The 15,547-nt window shown below is 62.6% G+C and overlaps 1 protein-coding gene across 4 annotated transcripts in view; it reads left to right on the top strand.

Moving 5' to 3' along the window:
• Positions 1-15,547, top strand: part of LOC117646377 — a 163,366-nt gene that overhangs the window by 121,323 nt on the left and 26,496 nt on the right. For 3 of the 4 annotated variants that reach the window (XM_034387260.1, XM_034387258.1, XM_034387262.1), the window contains one exon: positions 6,144-6,300. In XM_034387260.1, the coding sequence (XP_034243151.1) occupies positions 6,144-6,300 (157 nt within the window). Of the gene's footprint in view, positions 1-2,884; positions 3,109-6,143; positions 6,301-15,547 lie in introns of those variants that run through there. The other variant, XM_034387259.1, reaches the window with a different exon arrangement.

Here is a 15,547-nt window from a genome sequence, read left to right as displayed (position 1 = left end):
CGCCACCAGCTGGAGTCTTTTGTTGTTGTTGTTGTTGTTGTTTGATTCCCGCTGCTGCTGTCGGTCCTGGGTTCGAATCCCGTGGCCAGGGTCCGGGCTGGGCCCTGAGCCTTATATTGCCACTTTTTAAGGAATCACTTTTTCTTCATTTTCAGCCTTATTTTTTTAATTTTCTTTATTTTATTTTTTTTAAATAACTAATGGTTTAGTTAACTAGTAGTGCCCACTGCTCGGCCCCGCCGCAGCCCGACTGCCACGCCGCCGCCGCCGCCGCCGTCATGTGACCGCGAGGTGCGCGACGGCCTATTGTCGTAAAGTGTCTTCATTAAGGCGTCCAGGATTGCGAGAAGCGCGCGGTGGCGGCGACTGAATACACAAAACGAAAAGAATCCCTGTGAAACCGTCATTAGTCGAGGGACCACGGCGGCTGGAGCGCGTTGTGGTCCTGCTGCTGTGGCGAAACCGAAGCGAAGCGTCTCGCCGGGACCCGCTGCCTGGGCCTGCGCCTGGGCCGACTGCAGGTCGGTCCGGTCCGGTCGGGACCCCTTGCGGGGCCTGGGAGACCGCCGCGAGGCTCCAGGGGCCGCCAAGGGCGTCCAAGGGCCCTCGTGGGGGCCGCACAGTGGGCCAGAAGACCAGTGGAGGCGGCCGAAATTCTAGACGCGTTTTGAGCTGCAGAGTCGCTAAATGGGACCCTAACCGAACGTGTGACCCCACCAATGGATCGGTCCCCGAACGAGGAATCCATTGGTGGGGTCACACGCTCGGTTCGAGTCCCATTTAGCGACTCTGGAGCTCAAAACGCGTCTAGAATTTCGGCCGCCTCCACTGGTCTTCTGGCCCACTGTGGGCCGCGCTACCTCCCGTCCGATGCCGAACGCGGCCCGCGGTGATAGATGTCGATCTGTGCGAGGCCGCCGGGCTGAATAAGTGGAGGTTTGCGCGCCAGCGAACGCCAGCGACCGCCAGCGACACACAGGCCGGCCAATTCGACAGTGGCGTGGCGACGCGTAGCGACGCGTAGGTGGGGATCGCGCGGATCGCCCGTCCCGCATCGCATCGCGGGCTGCATTCTGAATAGTGCCAATCAGCGGCTGGACGGACGGGCGGGCGGTGGCGCAACGGGCTGCAGGCAGTGGCCCACGGTCAAGGCCCCTCCCCCTCCCCCTCACGCCTTTGCAGTGGCGCTGCGGCCCCTTCTCGCCCGCTGCTTGTTTGTGTGTCTGTCGCTGCAGTCAGTCAGCGGCACACGGAGTATGCAGACCGGCTAACATCACTCATGCGGAGACTTATACCCACTTGCACACCGCCACACACACACAGTCACACGCACACACACACACACACACACACACACACACACACACACTCACACGCAGAGCGCGGCGTGCCGGCTTGCGAAACGCGTGCGGATCCTACCCCAGTTCGAGTCCACGGCGGCGTCATGGCGGCGTGATCGTCGGCTCTTCGGCGCGACGTGCCGAATGATGATCCCCCACCCGACTTTGCCCGCACGCCTGCTGCCCGCACGACTGCTCGCCCGCCCGCTCGCCGCCCGGTGTGGTCGCTAAACAGATTGTGATCTACCGGAGCATGTTGCTCATCTGCCGCGGCGCGGGGCGGCGGCGGGGCGGCGGCGGCTGTGCTACGATTTAGCAAGCCTCGGTGCTGCTCAGCCCCGCCAACCGCCTCGGCGGCTCCGCCTCGGCTGCCCCGCCGCTTGACTCTGACATTTTGTGGCCGTCCTATCTGACCCCAAGCACCCCGCCAGCCGCGCCGCCCGGCGCCGCCAAGCCGCCATGCACTTCATTACCTCACCGCCGTCCTCTCGTTTGAAAAATCGCGCTTGGATCGGGCGCCTCGTGAGATTCGGGCCGTGTGTGTGTGTGTGTGTGTGTGTGTGTGTGTGTGTGTGCGTGTGTGTGTCGCAGCCTTGCCCGCCACGGCGGCCGGACCCGGGCCGCGCCGCCGCGCCCTGTTCTGGTTGACCTCTACGGTTCCCACACGGAACTCGTTCGGTGGCCACGTGACGCGTCGTGAGGCTGCGTGTGCTGCGTGCGCTGCGTTGGGCCGTCGGTCCCAACGCACGCGCGTGCACGCAGCACGCAACTCGTTACGGCCCGAGCTAACTGCCCCTTTCCGTGAATTATTACAACGATGAGGATTTTCCCGATTTTAGGGTGTCGTATCTCGTGTGGACTCCAGGCGGCCGTGCGCGGTAACCAGCGTGTCTTGATGGCCCTTAACACGTTGATTGCGATGGCCCGATGGCTGCGAACGCATCTGCCGGGTGGCACTCGGTCTCTCTCGAATCCTTGCGGAATCCATTATTCGAATCCATTATGAGTGCGACGGAGGGCGAGTGAGAGAGGGGGAGAGAGAGAGAGAGAGAGAGAGAGAGAGAGAGAGAGAGAGAGAGAGAGAGAGAGAGAGAGAGAGAGAGAGAGACTGCTCAGACGGCAGGTGCATTTCCGCCCCAGCCACTCCGGCGGCTTCTGACTGACGTCACGCGGCACCGCTCCGCACCGCCCCGGGCCCCGGGCCCCGGCCGTCGAAGTCGTCACGCGGATGGCGGCTCGCTCCGGGTAGCCCCGGGGTGCCGGAGCCGGCCGCAGCATCACCATGCATCACACTATCGAGTCAAGTGCTCCGGTGCTACCGCGCGGCCGGGGCGGAGGCGGCGCGCCCTCTAGCGGCGAGGCGCGGTACTGGCGCGCGAGAGGGGGAATTCCTTGACTGCCTTGCGCCGGTGGCGGCCTCTGTGTGCGCGCGCCGCAGTCTGGGCCCCGCCGCTCCAAGGCAAGCACTCGGCCCGTTGGCGGCGCTTCGGTTTGGCCGCGTACCGCTGTCGCGAGCACCGCCGCGAGCACCGCGAAGCGCGAGGCACCGCGACGGTGCGTGGCCGTGTCCGAGGCACCAACGGGGCGAGTGTGCCGCCCCCGCGACGCGAGTGTCACTGTGTGTGTGTGTGTGTGTGTGTGTTTGTGTGCAGAAGCTGAAGTGGATAGTGTGGGAAAACCAGTGTGAAGTGCAGTGCAGTGCTCTATCGGAGTGAGGATTACCCCCGATGCCACCCCCGCGCCCCGCCCCCGTCAAGGCGGCCCGCAGGTGAGTCTTGGCGGGGCAGCAACAAGCCTTCGCGTAAATCCGCCATGCCGTCCGCCCCGCGTCGTGCTGGAGTCGCTTTTTCGGCTGCAAAGATCAAAGTTGAACCGCTGGGCGCGTCGTAAACGTCGCCGTCCCTCACGGGCCGCCGCGGCCGCGCCCCGCGGAACGTCCCCGTCGACCAGTCCAGTCCAGTCCAGTCTGTCTGCCCTGCCCTGCCCATTCCTGGGTTCGATCTCGTTCGCCGGCCTCCGCTGTGCTGTACCACGCCGCACTCTTGCTCTTTGGCAGGCTGCGGACAAAAAACGGCGAACTGGCTTCCCCTCGGATTGCCGCCTAGAACTGGCAATTACATCGACGGGAACCGATCGCTTCCGACACACTGCCGTAACGAGGTCTTGCGGCTCGTTGCACACTTCCACGCCGCACAGTGGGCCAGAAGACCGGCGGAGGCGGCCAAAACTCTTAACGCGTTTTGAGCTCCAGAGTCGCCAAATGGGGCTTGAACTGGGCGTGTGACCTTATCAATGGATTCCTCGTTCGGAGTACTGTTTAGTGACTGCAGCTTAATACGCGTTCAGGACTTTGACGGCCTCCACCGGTCTTCTGGCCCACTGTGCGCCGCTCGACACAAGGGCCTCTTATTGTTTGCCCGTCATTCCGTCATGTTGTCGGCGCCGCCGGCCAGCCTGCAGTTCCTACTGCAGTTCCGCCATTTGAGCCTTTTTTACCGAGCCGATGACTCCATCGCGGTGGTCGAGGCGGTCGTGCACCACGCCGCCGCCCTTCCTCGCCTCCAAGTCCGTGACGACGGTGACGACGGCGCCCAACCCTTTGCCGGCTTTTTTTCTGGCCGAGAAAAACGAAACGCGAAAACGCGCGAACGCGCGCAGGCGTGCCTGCCCAGCGCAGCCCAGCGCCACTGCGTCCCGGGGACCTGCCTCCACCGCCATCCGGGAGCGCAGCGGCGCAGCGGCGGCCAGCCGAACAGGATATGCAACGCTGCAGGCCGCGGGATACAACCGTCAATTGTTCTAAAACCACGAAGGGTAAAAAAAACGAAACCGGACTAACTGGTGCGCATTCATCCTGGAGATTCCTGGAGCGCCGCCGCCGGCCGCCGCCCACGCATTCCAAGCTCTTGTTCTCCAGCCTCGCGGCCTCGCGGCCCACCGGCCGATGAGTGAAGACGGAGAGCCGATTGCGTTGTCTGGCTGTCTGCACGTGCCCCGGCCCGTTCGTTCATTCAGTTTTTTTTTGACATTTTCACAACCCCGTTCGTCTGTTCGGTCTCACCTTTAAACAGTAATTATTGGCGAAGAGGCTCGTTGTTGACAGGGCTATCATGCCGCATGCTGCTCCCGCTGCGGCTTGGCGAGGGGCTTTTACGCTGATGCCGCAGTGACCCAGTGACGGAGCTGGTTCTGCTGTGTGTGTGTGTGTGTGTGTGTGTATGTATGTATGTGTGTGTGTACACCGGTCCACCCTCTCCTCACCGCGACTGACCACTGTCTGAACGCATTTTCCAACCACCCCCTCCACTTTGGCGTCCGTCTGTGTGAGTGCTTTGCCGTTCTCCTTGGCGCAGTAATGCAGACCTAATTGTTTTCCGCGGGCCATAAACACTCCGATGCGCGTCCAGCCATGGCACATGACTGCCTTCAAAAATACTACATAAGAGAGGCACTGCCCTCTTGGCTCGCGAAGGTACGACACTCACACGCCACTTTCGCTCTCGAGCCGAACCGATTGCATCAAAATGCCAGGACTGGCCGAGCCAAGCGGCGATCAGCTTCATATTCAGGCAACGAGCTATCACACACACACACACACACAGAGGCGCGCGCACACACACACGCGAGCACGCATGCACGTTGCCCAAGCGCTTGCCTACCTGTTCCACCGAGTGTTCCACGCCGCCGCCGTGCCCGGCCGTACCGCACTGCACGCCATTCACAGCCGTCCATCGAAATAGAAGAAAAGGGCGGACCCAGAAAGAAAGAAGAAAAAGAGAGACGAATGAATCGCAGAGGGCGCGACCGGCGCGGTCTCGAAATTACAAAAGACTGGAAGAGTTGCCGCTCGCGCGGACTGACTGTGCCTCGTTGTGTGTGCGTGCCTGTATGTGTGTGTGCAAAGACTTACGTCCACCATGCGAAACACACATACAGTGTATGATGGATGCCGTGAGTGTTTGAGGGGGCCGCGCGCACACACGCACACACAGAGACACACAATGTGCAGCAGTGCAGTCAAGTGCTCCACATACCAGCGTCCGACACGCGCGGCATGACCCCCCGCTGATAACGAACCTATGACACATTACCGCCGCAAGGTTGCGCACGCACGCACGCGTGCACCTGCTGCACGCACGCCGCGCTGGGAAAGGCGGAGCGATATTATTGATTTCGGCCCCCCACGGCGCCGCGGACAATGCTTCCATTCTCGTGGTGGACAATGCGGCCTGGCGTCGTCGTCGTCGTCGTCGTCGTCCAGCGCGGCCCCGCTTCGGACACCCTGCGTCGCCCTGCGACGCCCTGCGAGGGACGCGCGCATCCTGGTCGTTGTTTGTCGAGGGACCCTGCGATTACACGCCCTGAGGAAGTCTCCGCTCTGCCCGTATCAGGCCGGCGGAGGCCTGCCTCACTTTCGCCGTCGTAAAGGATGATTTTCGGAGTGCGCGAAATGGCGTGGATCGTTGCTGTTTCAGATAATGATGGGACTCGCACTGTAAAAGGATTTCTGTTTGTTGGTGCTTGTTTGTTTTTGGCTTTGCTTGCCGTCGAGACCCGGGCGGCTGGGATACGCTCCGCGGCGCCTGCATATGCGTTGGGGCTGATAACACAACAACAACAACAACAACGACGACTGCACGCGTCTTTTGTGTGACAGTGGCGCGGCCCCGGCGCCCCGAGGGCACGTCCTGGGCGTCAAGGCCCTCAAGGCCCTCAAGGACAAGAGACGCGGGGACCACGTGACCGGCACCCTGGCCGCCTTGCCCGGCCTTGCCTCACCACCGTCTGCCTTCTTGTCCACAGCTGCGGGCCGCCGCTGCCTCCAGCCCCGGCCGGCGACATGGTGTCCCGGAGGCGAATCCTGTCGCGGTCCAGGGACGACCTGAACCTGGACTCGACGTTCGTGGCGCAGCAGGAGGAGGAGGAGGACGTCTGGTACAACAAGGACAAGCTGTACAAGGTGAGCCCTTCTTACCGATTCAGGCGCGGGAAACACCCCGCGGCGCGTCAAGTCTCTCTTCGTCGCGGCGCCTCGCGACCCGCTGGTGGTTTTAGCGCGGAGTGTACACCCTTAAATCGGCACGCCTTTCACCGGTTTGATGGAAGCGCGGTCAGCCACGCCGGACGAGCGCAAGCCGGGATATTGGCCCAGCCGCGTTGCTAACCGACCAACGCGCACCCCGAGGGCCGCGCAGTGGGCCAGAAGACTATAGTGGAGGCGGCCCCAGGCTGGCCCACTGTGCGCCCGGAGTGTTTGGGCTCCTGCTGGCATGGGCCTGCCTGCGCCTGCCCCTCGGCGGCCTCGTCGGCGGCTTGGCGGTGTAGGGTCCCAGCGTCGTGGCGACAGGCACCGCCAGCCAGGCCGGCCTCCCCGGGGCGGTTCACAGCAGCGCTCGGGTCGCCAACCACGCCCCCGCGGCCCCCGCCGTGGCGATGCAGCACGCCAGCACGCCGCCGTCGTGAGCGTGGCACGTCGTTTTTCGACCAGTGCGCGCGGTGGTCCGGGGCGGGGCGGGGCGGGGCGGGGCGGGGCGGGGCGCTGGAGCAGGTTACGCAAGCCCTGCACGGAGTGGCCGGGTGCAGCTCGGTGCAGGCCGGGCGAAGGGGTAACCGAATATCGCAAGGTTGCCCCCCCCTCTCCCCCCTCGCATTGCCTGCTACACGCCGCCTCGTTGTTTTATCCGTTATTTTTCTCTCTTTTTCTTGTGTCGTTCTGCTGGTCCGCCGAGCCGTACTTCTTGTCGAAGAAGGTGTTCTGTATCACTCGATCTTCCGAAGCGAGTTTCGTCACCGCCCTCCTGCCGTCGAGATATCGCTTTTTAAACGGCGCGCGCTTCAAGTCGAGTGTGGGTGACACCTCACCGCCGGGGCGGCGGTGCACTGGGTGCTGGGAGACTTGAACGCGGGCATCGGCGCAGAGCAGGCCTGCCTGGGCCTGATGGACGTGCGGGCAGCGCCAAGCCAGCGGCAGCCAGCGGCAGCCAGCTGCTGGCCGGCGGTCAGGCGGCCAGTCGGGGCTGGGGCTGGCGGCCGACCCAATCGAGGGCTTGCTCATTACAGGCGCGACGTATTGACCCCCGTGGCCCCCGTAGACTCATTCCGAGAGTCGTTCTCGTCGCTCCGTCTCTCCCGCACTCGTGGGGCGTCCCGGACGGGTGCGAGAGAGACAGAGCGACTCTCGGAGTGAATCCGCTGGCCGGCCGCGGGCTGCAGCCTAATAGAGAGACTCCGTTCGGACGCGCGCTCATTTTTCAACGCCACGCCGCGCGGCCTGCCTGCCTGCCTGCCTGCCTGCCTGCCTGGGCCCCGCACGGCCGCGGCCCATATCGTGTGATTTATTTTCCAAAATGAGACATTAAAAAGTCATCATCGGGCCTGGGGGCGGGCGCGCGATGATCCCGCGGGACAGCGGCGGCAACAGCACTGCGACATGCGCGTCGCGGCGCGTCGCGTCGCGGAGTCCGAGGCCCGGCCCGCCGTAATAGAGACGGATGGCCGCCAGCCGTCGCTCCGTCTCCCTCGCACCGTCACGCAGAGCCCCGCGAGTGCGACGGAGACGGAGTGACGAAGAGACTCTTCCGAGTCGCCCGCCCGCCTTGCCGCCCGCCTGGCTGCTTGCTTTAATGCTCTCAGTTGTCATAATCAGCTTCACTCGGCCCCTCAAGCAGGAAAGGGAAAAAATAAGATTCATTATTCGCGAGTGATTGTCTTCGGATTTCATTTCCGTGACTGTCCCGGCACGCTGCCGCCTCGGCTCCGCGTGCGTATGGACCTGTGTGTGTGTGTGTAGGTGTGCGTGCGTGTGTGCGTGCGTGCGTGTGTGTGTGTGTGTGTGCGCGTGCGTGTGTGCGTGTGTCACGCGGGTCATATGCACGGGGCGTGGCGCGCACGCCTGGCACGCCCCACACGCCATGTCGCACGCGTGTTCCGCGTTGGAGCGATCCACTTTATTCTTCCCATTATACACTTTGAAATGCCAATAATCCGACGTTTGCAGGCTGTGTGTGTGTGTGTGTGTGTCGTGGCCTTAGGATTTATACGGGCGTGGCGTAGTAGCGCTTGTGGCGCTTCTAATGAAGTGCCACGCTGACGTGCTTCATGCTGCCGAGAATACTGAGTGTGAGTGTGACCTGTGTGTGTGTGCGTGTGCGCACTCCGGACGTTCAGGCACACTACTCACACACACAATCACCACCACCACCACCACCGTTGCTGCGTATGCGCCTTCCCCTGCAAAGGCTTCCTTTTCAACTGATTTGTGTCGTATAAAAGTAAAAGGAAATGTATTTTGTAGCAACGTCGTTGTCCACCGAGAAGTGCAGAGAAGAAAGTGAAAGGGTTTGGCAGCCGATACGCGCGCGTTTGTGTGTGCGTGTGTGCGTGTGTGTGTGTGTGTGTGTGCGTGTGTGTGCGTGTGTGCAACGGCGCGCGGCGCTCACTTTTCGAAATTGTTCCACCGGCCTGCCTGCTTGGGCTGCCTGTTCACTCCGGGTGCGTTCGTATGTCGTCGTGTGTGCAAGTCAGCGCGGCAGCGCGGCGGTTGTTAGGTTCGGCCGTTTTGCCGACGCCGCGGCCGACACGCGTTCGCTGCGTTTTCAAACTAAATTGGAGCGCGCGCCGACGGCAGGCTGTTTGTGTAAATTCGTGGCGCGTCGATTTCTGTGGTAAGGTGTGGAAAAATAAAACTGTTCACTTTTTTTTTTTAAATCAACGCAAGGCACGGCGGCAGGCCAAACTGGTTTCGCGTCTCCGATAGCCGTAGAACAAAGGCCAATCTCAAAGTCGGAAAGTCGTCAAATGTTCCCCGTATCCGGATTCAGCAGGCCGTACTTCTTTTACGGGCACTCCGGTGACATTGCGTCTCTCGAGTCCGGGAAACGAAACACGGGAGTAGAGTGGTGGGGTGACTTTGGCCTGGCAGTGGCAGCCCGGCGAACGCTTTCCGAAATCCGAGCCAACCCACCCGGCGGCACGCCTGGCAGTGGCCTGGCGGTGTTTGCAAATCATGTGTCCTTGTCTAGCCTGCATGCGCACAGCCGGCTGCTCCACTTTCAGGACTCGTGTGTCTATGTGTGTTTGTGTGTCTTTCTGTGTGTGCGTTCGGTCGCGTGCCGCCTGAGAAAAGGAGGGGGGGGGGAGAAAAAAGTGTACCTAGGGCAGACTATCTAATTAGACGTCGTCGGTGAGATTAACGTGTGCGTCCGGAAGGCGGGTAAATGGTTTGCTTGTATGTGTGTGTGTGTGTGTGTGTGTACGGAGAAAAGACTTGTCAATTAAGTGGCGTACAGTGTACAGTTCGTCGTACTGCTGTTATGCTGCCGCTCACACTACTCACGCAAGGAACACACACACAGAAGCCAAACGTACATTTATCATACGTAGCCGCCCTTGCTTGTTCCGATGTGGAGCTTTGTAATTAATCCGGACAGTGCGCCATCATTTTTACGGCGTTCCGAATGTGGAGCGGTACGCACGCCAGCGGCCCGTCGATAAGAATGAGTGGATGTTGCTTTTGTTTGTTGTTTTTTTTTTTGTAGGGCACGTTTTGTCGTTGCCGATTCGCGCGTTAAAATTGGCTTTATGGGCCGTTTGCCTCCGCTTGTCCCATGATTCGGCCAAGTCAGGCGCGGAAAATTGACACGCCTCTCTCTCTCTCTCTCTCTCTCTCTCTCTCTCTCTCTCTCTCTCTCTCTCTCTCTCTCTCTCTCTCTCTCTCTCCTTATTTTTTGCACTTCGCGGTCCGCCCTTGTGCCTGTTTTCTCAGTGGCGGCATTTCGCATTCGAACCATTCTCGCGCCCAGCAGCAGCAGCTGGCTCACGCCGAGCGGTGGACTCGTCGCTCTGTCTCTCTCGCGCCCCAACGGCACTGCCCACGAGTGCGAGAGAGACAGAGCGACGAGGCGCCGCTCGGCCTTCTGGTCAGTGGAGGCTGCCCGCGCACGCGTCCCCGTGGAATGCCACACCGTTTTTAATTGACACCCGACTCGGTTCCCCCGCGGGGTGGAGGCGAACGCGAGCACCGCGGCGATGCCTTCGCGTATCGGGGGCCTGCCCCGCCTGCCCCGCCTGCCCGCCACTGGCCCTGGCGCCCTCGGCCCGGACCGGCCAGCCTATGCTAATCCCAGATTGTCCGCCGGCCGGCTTATGAAATGAAAGCGCTTGCTACACCCCCGCGCGCACACTACACTATAGTAGTAGTATTTCGCTCAAATGCCGCACTTGCACGGCTGCCGTGGCTGCCGACTGCGCACGCGGCGCGCGACATGCAACCTGCACTCGATGTTATCATAGCCGAGCATTATCTTTTGGTGGGGGGGGGGGGGGGGGGGGGCAAGGCGGCGGCGGGCCGATCGGGAGGTCGTGCCAAATGGACGTGCTCGCCCGGCCGCCCAAGCATGTCCCACCAGTGTGTGTGTGTGTGTGTGTCGGTAAGTGCGAGTCATATAGCAGGCCGCGCCCCAGTGCATAAGGGCTACTCGATACTCCTCTGTGGCGGCGTAGTGCGTTTGTGTGTGTGTGTGTGTGTGTGTGTGTGTGGTGTGTGTGTTTTGGCTCGGCGACTAGGAACCTTCCCCGCGCGCTGCTGCGCTGCGCGTTGCAGCGTGCCTCAGTGCATTGGGCCCGGGGGGGGGGGGGGGGGGGGGGGGGGGGCGACCGGGGGCCGACTCGAACTCGAACGTGTCGCGGCGCTATCTGTCGGTGTTATCTCGAAGCACACACTCTGTGCTGCTCGGCCGCTTGAAGGGCAGCGGGGAGGTTTTACAAAGACACTGAGCGAGCAAGGCCGCGCGGCGGATTGCCACACTCGGCGCTATCGAGTCGGCCCGAGCGGCACCGCCAAATTGGACGCGAGGAGGTCGAACACTGCTTTCGTCGCTCCGTCTCTCTCGCACTCGCCGGGCGCACCGCGGTGGTGCGAGAGAGACAGAGTGGCGCGGACATCGAGTGAGCGACGACAGGTCCGCGGGACGATTCGCTCCGTCTCTCTCGCGCGGGACGCCCTGGTGAGCGCGAGGGAGTCTCTGTCTCCCTGGGACACTGGGCGACGAAAGCAGTGTTCGGAATGAGTCTGCTGCCGTGGCCGGCCGAGCCGCAGACAGGATGGGCCGTCCCCACGCCACCGTCCCCACGCCCCGCCCCGCCGGGCCGCTGGCCTGGACGCCCACGCCAGCCCGCCGTGTGTTGTGGCGTCGTCCCCGTTGCGCCAAAGTGACGCAACGCAGACTTGAACTTGGGATTCCACGCCCCGCCCCGCGGCCCCCGCCCCGCCCCGCCCCGCCCCGGCCTCGCAAGACGTTGGGGCACCCGCCCGGCCCGTCACGCCTGCAGTCTCCTCCCTGCTCCATATTCGCGCTTCGCGCTCCTCTCCGCTGTTGCATGCGCGCGCCCGGACGGCCGGGCGGACGGACTGCCGAACAGACAGACAGACAGACAGACAGACAGACAGACAGACAGACAGACAGACAGACAGACGGAGCGTGTTGCCTGCCAGTGCGCCCCATCGCCTTGCCGCCATGCCGCCCAGTGTATGACAGTCCACTCCATCTGGCCGTACTTCGGGCTGTCCGGCAGGCTGGGCTCGGACTTCCCTTCCCTCGGGATGGCTCCCCTCCCTTTCCCTTTCACTACGTCCGCCTTTTGTCTTCGGCCTCGGCCGGAAGGCGCGGGGCGAACTGCGCGCCCTGCTCGCCCTGCGCGCCCTGCATGCGCGGCCAAGGACGCCGCCAAATGTCATCGCGAGTACACGTCATTGTCGGGGAGCCGGGGCTTTCTCCCTCCGAGCGCGCGTGTGTCCGGTAGCGCCACCTCGCTGCATCTCTCTCCCTCTCGCTTGCACTCCCGGAGTGACCCGCGAGGGAGCGAGAGAGACAGGCGGCTGACGGGACCTGCGGCTCGGCAGCAGGGAAAGCAGTGCATGTGCTGCTTTGACAGCCGGCCGCTGGGTCGGCTTGTTTGGACGTCGTGCCGCGTGCGTGTGTGGGCATGCATGCAGGCAGACAGGCAGGCAGCCGGAGGGAAAGGGATTACCCGGCTCTCGTTGCGTCAGGCAGCATTCCGGCAGTTAGCCGTCGTGTTAACACTGCTTTCATCTCCAGACACCAATTTATTGCCCTTCAATGGCCCTTCGCGGCGCGGCGCCACGCACCTGCCTCTGGGCCTTCTCTGCCGCCAGGGCGCCGTGCCCGGTAGGCTGTCCCGCCGCGCACGGCTGCCCGACGGGCTGGTCTGCCTCCATTACCATTAAGGGCTAGACTCCCACATGATCGTATGCCATTCCGGGCCCGATAGGGACGGGCGATTTCCAAATTTTAGTATCGCGATTGCGATTTCTCATATATCGCGATTTCATGCGATTAATCGCAAAATCGCAAAAATCGCAAGAATCGCAAAAATCGCAAACAAACGCAACAATACTTATATACTACCCATTATGGCACAAAATCTTTTTAAAAAGTGCCCAAACAAATTCCTGAGTGGTCAATTGGCAGGCTAGTGGCACCGACAACACGCGCCAGCCTCGTTCGGTGCAGTGGTCGCGAAATCCATGCACGGTGCGATTTTTGCGATTTAGCGATTTTTCGATTAATCGCCGAGATTCAAAAACCGAAATCACACCGCGATTTTTTGAAAAAATCGCATCGCACCTGCGATTAATCGCAAAATCGCCCGTCTCTAGGGCCCGACGACACATGCCCGCCTGCACTGCAAAACGAGACATGGCCGTCCTGACTAAGGTGACACTTTATCCCGGCGGAGGACGCCGTGCCCGGTAGGCCGTCCGCCGGTCTGGGGGTGCCCGTCATGGATCGGCGCCCCCACCCTGCGACAGGACAGGAGGTCTCCGCGGCTCTCCGCGGCTCTCCACTGCCATTGTGCCTGGGCCTGAACCGCCTTGTCTCCTCGAGCCCCGCGGCGCTGGGGCGCTGGGGCGCTGGGGCGCTGGGGCCCCGAGTTTGATTAGTCGAGGCGGCCGGGCCGGGCCGGGCCAGGCAGGCCTTGGCCAGACTAGCAGTGGGGCGGCAGTGAAAGCGGCTCGTCGGTGCAGCCCAATAAACACATGCATGGGATGCACCTGCAGCAGAGCGACTCCGAGAGTCGGCGTCTCTCTCGCTCGCATACGCGGCACTCGTGAGTGCGAGAGAGACGGGGCGACGGCTCTCGGAGTGATTGGCCCGCAGCGCCCGCAGCGCCATGCAGTCCGGCGCGGCGGGAAGGCGAAGTAGGGATCGGGCGCCGCCACGCCACGCCGCACTGTGGCGGTTCATTTCGCGGTGGAGGTCCGCAAGGCCGCCGTCGTGCCGCGTGTATTTGGCGGAGCGTGACAGAGAGGATCACCGCAGCGGCAGCCCTGGCCGCCTTGCCCCGCTTAGGCGCGCTTCCGGCTGCCCGCGTCACGGTGTCACAGTGTCGCGGCTAAGCGGCCCGGTCCTTCAATCAGAGCGATCGCCGCGCTACCGGGTCCATTAGCGACGCGCCACTGACCGACTCGGCCCCTGGCTACGCGGCGAAAAGGTTCCGTTTTAACTAATGATTTGATTTTTCGAATATATGAATGAGGGCTGACAATAAGTTCGGACTGCAAGTTCACGGCCCTGAGCGTGTTTTCGTTTTCGCGTTTCAAAGTGCCTTCGTTTTTCCTCGTACGTCCACTTGACTTCCCGCGCCTCACCCACCGCGGCGCGCGATGGCGCAGTGCCGAGCGCGCACGGACGCCGACGGACACCGACGGACACACACTATGAGCCGATAAGAGCAGGATCTAATTTCAGGGCTTTAATGGCGAGGCATAGTATCCGCTTCAGGGTCGCGGTGCAGCGGCCTGCAGCCGGGAGTCGCAGCCGACACACTGCCGCCTCCGTGATCGACTGGAGCCCGGGCAAGGGTGCGACCACACGACGATGGCGCGCCGATTTTAGAGAAATTCCCGCGGCGCGGTGCGCGCGGGGAGCGAACGCTACAATCTGAGGAATGCCGTTCGAGTGTGCGTGTGGCGCGCGGCAGTTTCGAAACGCGCGCAGCTAGGCAGGCAGGCAGGCGGTCGGGCTGGCAGGCAGGCGCCGGCGCCGCGGCCGCGGCGGTGTGCCGCTATGGGCGTCGGTCCGTCGGTGTCCGTCGGCGTCCGTTGGCCGCGGCCGCAGCTGTCCGCCCCGTCACTTTGCGGTTCGCACCTCGCCGTCGTCCCCCCCCCCCTCCCCTCTCTCCGCGCCCCCCGGGAGCGCGACGAACCGCCATGACGTCGTCAAGGCGTGGGCGCGGTCGGTGCATGTCGCGCCGCTTCTCCGTCTCTCTCTCTCTCTCTCTCTCTCTCTCTCTCTCTCCTCTCTCCCTCTCTCTCTCTCTCTCTCCTCTCTCTCTCTCTCTCCTCTCTCTCTCTCTCTCTCTCTCTCTCTCTCCTCTCTCCCCTCTCTCTCTCTCTCTCTCTCTCTCTCTCTCTCTCTCTCTCTCTCTCTCTCCATCATTGCGGTCCGAGTCGAAGCACTGGCCGCCAGGCGGCATTCGCTGCTGCACTACAGTGTTACAGTTAGCGCCAACCATTCGGCCGGCATGTGGGCTCCGTGGCCCCCCGACGAGGACACGACGAGCATCATGTCGGCCAGCCTCGGTGTGTGACTGTGCCTCGTGCAATAATAGTAATGATGTGCCTCTCCTTTTACAGGTGCGTACGAGAGTCTCTCTCTCTCTCTCTCCCGCTGCGGTGGCCCGGGTGATGTAAGTAACGCGGCGACAATAACAGTGGCGCGGCACCCCCGCGGCAAGGCGATGGAATGGAGCGGAACCCTCGAGCGCTTTGATGCGTCATCGCGGTGGCCGTTCGCGGGGCTCGAGCGCCGTCGCGATGCGCCGCGTTGGTCTGTCTCTGTCCGCCACGAGTGCGAGAGAGACAGGGCGACGAGAGCGCCGAGGTGGGTCGTTGATTTGTGAGGAGGGCCTCCCGAAACGGCAATGATGCAGCGTGCCGCCGTGGCCTGGCCCTGGGTGGCGCGGCCAGCGTGTTCCGTAGCTCTGTGAAGGCTGGCGACGAGCTTGGCGACGAGCTTGGCGACGAGCTGGCGACGACGGGCCTCGCCGGGTGACTCAGAAAAGTGGGCAAGCCAGTTGGCTATCGAAACGAACGACCCGGGGCACGGCCTATGAATAGCAGAGTGCCGCTTCGCGCGCTTCGCGCGCTTCGCCTGGCTTTTGCTTTTGCCCGCCCCGGCACTTTG

This window comes from Thrips palmi, unplaced genomic scaffold, assembly GCF_012932325.1.
Source record: "Thrips palmi isolate BJ-2018 unplaced genomic scaffold, TpBJ-2018v1 HiC_scaffold_19, whole genome shotgun sequence".
Taxonomy (NCBI): domain Eukaryota; kingdom Metazoa; phylum Arthropoda; class Insecta; order Thysanoptera; family Thripidae; genus Thrips; species Thrips palmi.
Note: the sequence above shows the minus strand (reverse complement) of the source record. Positions and strands in the feature narration are given on the sequence as shown.